This window comes from Arachis stenosperma, chromosome 10 (genome assembly GCF_014773155.1).
Source record: "Arachis stenosperma cultivar V10309 chromosome 10, arast.V10309.gnm1.PFL2, whole genome shotgun sequence".
In the NCBI taxonomy this organism is placed as follows: Eukaryota; Viridiplantae; Streptophyta; class Magnoliopsida; order Fabales; family Fabaceae; genus Arachis; species Arachis stenosperma.
Window position 1 is genome coordinate 107331462 of NC_080386.1, and position 4527 is coordinate 107335988.

General features: G+C 28.8%; 1 protein-coding gene across 2 annotated transcripts; it reads right to left on the reverse strand.

Moving 5' to 3' along the window:
- Positions 1 to 2758: 2758 nt before the first annotated feature.
- On the reverse strand, positions 2759 to 3752 carry LOC130954074 (uncharacterized). Of its 2 annotated transcripts, XM_057880809.1 has the most exons (3): positions 3547 to 3752; positions 3279 to 3372; positions 2759 to 3115 (listed from the first exon to the last, which is right to left on the reverse strand). In XM_057880809.1, the coding sequence occupies exons 1-3, from the start codon at positions 3558 to 3560 to the stop codon at positions 2915 to 2917; spliced, it is 309 nt and encodes a 102-aa protein (XP_057736792.1). In that variant the 5' UTR covers positions 3561 to 3752; the 3' UTR covers positions 2759 to 2914. The 2 variants fall into 2 exon arrangements, 1 of the variants encoding a protein (XP_057736792.1); XR_009076169.1 differs by lacking the exon at positions 3547 to 3752 and having other exon boundaries at positions 2759 to 3090; positions 3279 to 3438.
- Between the last annotated feature and the right edge of the window lie 775 nt (positions 3753 to 4527).

Below are 4527 nucleotides of genomic sequence, written 5' to 3' on the forward strand. Positions count from 1 at the left end.
AAATTCGTATCAAAGGAATACAGAATGAAAAAAATTATAAAAACCATAAAATCATGTTGAAGCTGAGAAAAAGCATGTGGTTACCCCCACATGCATGCAACATTATATGATGAGTAGCATCAAACATCAAAAGAAAATGACCGAATGGAAGTTCATTAAGGATTGGATGAGAATGAATATTATTGACCAGATACAATGAAACGCATGCTGAAGGAAGCTGTCAATTTGAGACAGCATAGCATTGCATTGAATTAGAATAGCCAAAGATTAAAAGACGAACTACTAATAATTACTTGGATTCCCACCTCCCATTATTCAATGGCCAATACTCAACCATTCTTTTATCACTACCGGTCCCACTACTACTCCGGTGAGCCAATTAGCCACTCTTTCATAGTTTCATTGTTTTTCCCTAGAATAAAATATAAAAAATTAATAATTTGGCATCGGTTATTCTATCGATTATATATATATAACTCGGTTAGAAAAACACACTAAGTTTTCAATTTACAAAAATATATATCTTATTGAATATCTCAAAGAAAAATATATATACCATTCGAGCTTAACGAATATTCTTATTGCATATCTGAAAGAAACTAATATATAATAGATCATAGTTTCTAGCTCTAATATATCTAAAAGATTTAATTTTAATATGTCGTTATAAAATGTTCCATATTATTACTCAAGCATTGAGTAACATTTAAAAGTATTATTGTAAATTTATATATACTTTACTTAATTAATAATCTAACAGCGCTACTGTATTGAAGGACTGCAGATTAAAATATATAGATGATATTTAAAAAAAAAGTTTTTAACACAACAAAGTAAAACGATAAAAAAAATACAAAAAATATTTAATCTATAGTCATCTCCCACATTATTACTAATAATTATAACTTATAAGGATAAACATCATTTAACTCTTGGTAGCTCTTAAATAATATGTTGATAATAATTTTTATTACACGTATTTTTTTATTTCGAAAAGCCTTTTTATTTTTTTAATTTTCAACCGAACATTTCAATTGACAGCAACAAAAAATCCAATCAGTATACATTTATTTTTTCTTTTTTATAGACATTAATTATTAATTTATATAACTGAAACAATATAGAAGTCAGTTAGAGTTAGTCAAAGTTAGTTATAGTAGTTAATTCAAGTCTATTAAAATGTAATAGAATTAATTATTAGAGTTTAAGTATTTTACTATATATACTATAATTAGCATCTATTAATATACAATACAATTCGTTCTCTTTCTTTTAACTCTCACTCTCTACTCTTCTTTCTTTCACTCTTTTTCTCTTTTCACAAAGTCATTGGGAGCCTGATACCTTTCATAGTATCAGATCTCCGAATCCTAAATCACATGCCTTTGTTAGGCAAAACAAAAATAAAAAAATTGTAACTGACACGATATTATTGGGTATACTTGATCAAAGATGTAACTAACAGAGGTAACAATGCAAAGCGTCAAGGAAACAAGTGCGGAATGATTACTAATTCGAATTTGAAAATCGGCGAAGATATTACAAAAATAACTTTCAATTAATATTAGATTAGTTTATAAATTGAGTTTTGGGTAAATATTGTAATCAGTTTAGATCTTCCAGAAAAACTCTTAGAAATCCAAAAAATACTCTCAACCTCCTTACATTACAGAGTAAAATTAAAAATCTTGAGTAATTTCTCTGAAATTTGAATTCAATCTTATACTCTATTTTTTATTTTTAATTAAAAGTTCTTTACTTTTATTTATTCTTCTTCTTCCTTTAATTTCTCTTTTAATTTTTGCATTTTACTTTACTTCCGACACCTTGTATATTTTCTTTTTATCTTTAATTTTATTTTCAAAACTACAATTAAGACCTTGAGATACCCACAAAAAGAATCATTTAAGCTCCTTAAATTAACATTGTGAAACACAATTCGAAAGTTGTTAATTTATTTATTGTTAATAATGGAACGAAAAATTGAGTAAAATAAATTGGTACACCCAATGAGACATTGTCAATAGATTGTAGTTTTGTTAAAAAAATCCTGAACTTGCGAAAAGTTACGCAGTGACAAATTATTTTAGATACTGAAAAATAGGCATCAATTGACATGTCAAATTCATCTGCATCATCTTCTTCTACTTTCAATGATGAAAGAGAAAAAGAAGTTGAAAATATTTCTATCTATGACAACATAAAGGCTACCTCATCACAACTAGAAAATTGCTTAATACAGACAGATTTGGTCTTTATTACAGACGAATTTTTGGTTACTGATGAAATTACTGACAAATTGTCTTTCTGTAAAAATCTCGTCGGAAATTATTTACCGACAGATTTTTTTCCGTCGGTAATTTACCGATAGATTTTTACCAGTTACCGACAGATTTTCCCTCCATTTCCCTGGAATGTCAAATTTTCGACAGATTTTTCATCGGTAATTAGAGACAAATTTTCCAACGGATTTTCTGTCGATAACTTAAGACAGATTTTTTGACAGATTTTTCGTCAGTAATTGGCAACAGATTTTCTATCTGTAATTGGAACCTTGAAAAACCATCCCAAACTCTGAATACAAACAGAAAATCCGTCTGTAAATCCGTCAGTAAAGTAAAATAGAATTTTTTTAGATTTTTCCATTACAAAATAAACTTGATTTCATACAAAATAAATATAAATTTAATACAAATTTTTATCTAATTTGTATTCAAATATTTATAATATTTCAAAAAATAAACAAATTCATCGTATTATCAAACTAAAAGAAAAGTAATATAAACAAGCAAGTCAATATAATTTAAAACATAAACAAAGTATATTGATCATCAACTATAATTCTCAACATATTGTTCAACCATACTAAAACTATCAACTATAGTCTTCAGTGTCATCTTCATCCTCATCATCATCATAGTCCTTTAGCGCATTCCTGATGTGTCGTGCCAGTGCTAGCATTATCTCCCGTGTAGCCAGTATCTCCTTCCCCTGACCAACTGATGGGTAAGGAGCTCCCAAGTGCAGTCTTTACAAATTTTGCTTCATTGATAATTTCATTGAGGACTTCTGAGATACTAGAAACTACATCTTCACAGGCAACAGATTTCTTAGTCTAGTAGCCATATCAAGCAAGCAACCCACATTAATATGTTTCAGATGTTGAGTTTCAAAAACAAACATGACGAAATTGATACATCAAAAGGGAAACCTCCCTTTTATGCTTTTATTCTTTCAAATAAAAGTTTTGGCACTTACGGAACAAAATATTTTTGTACCTTGAAAAGAGAGAGACGAAGCCTATGAATTGATGAAGTTAAACACTCCAAGCTTTCCATGCTTTCCTTAAGCGTTGAAATTTCAATCTTCATTCTGATGGACAAGACACGTTACACATAAATAGACAGAAGTATGAAAACAATCACTATTGGTCGTAGTGGTAGCTTCATACAAGTCAAATACATTAGAGATATGCTTAAATTAGCCTCCAAAATCATCTATCGATGCAATAAATTCAGATTAACTGACTACCAATAAAACACTTACCTTGCAAAATCCATACAAGAGGTTCTCTTATTAAGGAATTTTCCTTTATTATTTGGATTACTGTCAACTTCATTGCCGCTCTTATAAAGTGGGCCAATCCATCGACTTAGATATGTTTTCTTTAGTAAGTTTTTTAAACTTCCATCTCTTTTATGAGTAATAAGCTTTCTTTCTCCAATGCTAACTATGGCTTTTTCGTATTTAGTGTCCTGATCAAGTTTCCTAGACAAGAACTACAGCATATTTTGATAATCATGCAATATTTAAGGAAGAGAAACATCTCTTATTTCATAAAATAAAGAGGTTCAGACTTAGTTTTCTCATGGTACATGTTCGCATTACTTTGTCACCAAAAAACTAGCAAACTATTTTCCAGAATGTTTTTCAATTTTCACATGTTATTTAGTTATGGCAATCAAATCAAAACCTAGAAAATATAATTGTTCAGAAAACAATTGAAAACAACATTGTAAAACAGCTTAATGCAAGTTTAGCCTTCAAAATGGCACAACACTATTATAAAGATACCACTGTTTTCAATGAATGTTTTTCAGTTGATTAATAAAGACAAAGATGCTTCCAGGAAAAAAATTTCACTACAGAATAACAAAAATAAATAGCAGCCACTAATAATATAAAAATAAAAAATGATCCCGTAACCATCATATGAAAGTAATCATACTCTATCAGTAACTGATGCTCTGCTTTAGTTGTGCAAATTTCACAAGAGCTTTCACCTTTTCATTGGTAACCTAAATTTGAAAAAAAAAATCACCCTACAGATTAAAAACCATATCTAGAAATAATAGATAGAAGCAAAGATCCCTGCACATGTAGCTCTTCAAATTATGACTCATTAATTCACAATTTGGAGGCACATGCATTATTGACGGAAAAAAAGTTACAACATAATAATAGATGGAAAAAAAAGAAAATAAGGTATTAAACAAATTTTGAGCTGTTTCAAAACCTTAAGTCCTT

Bases quoted from the DNA above. Each gene is read 5' to 3' on its own strand.
- LOC130954074 (XM_057880809.1), bottom strand. The intron at 3,116-3,278 runs GTACAAAAATAT...TATGGCTACTAG, and splicing joins TTCGTCTCTCTCTTTTCAAG to ACTAAGAAATCTGTTGCCTG.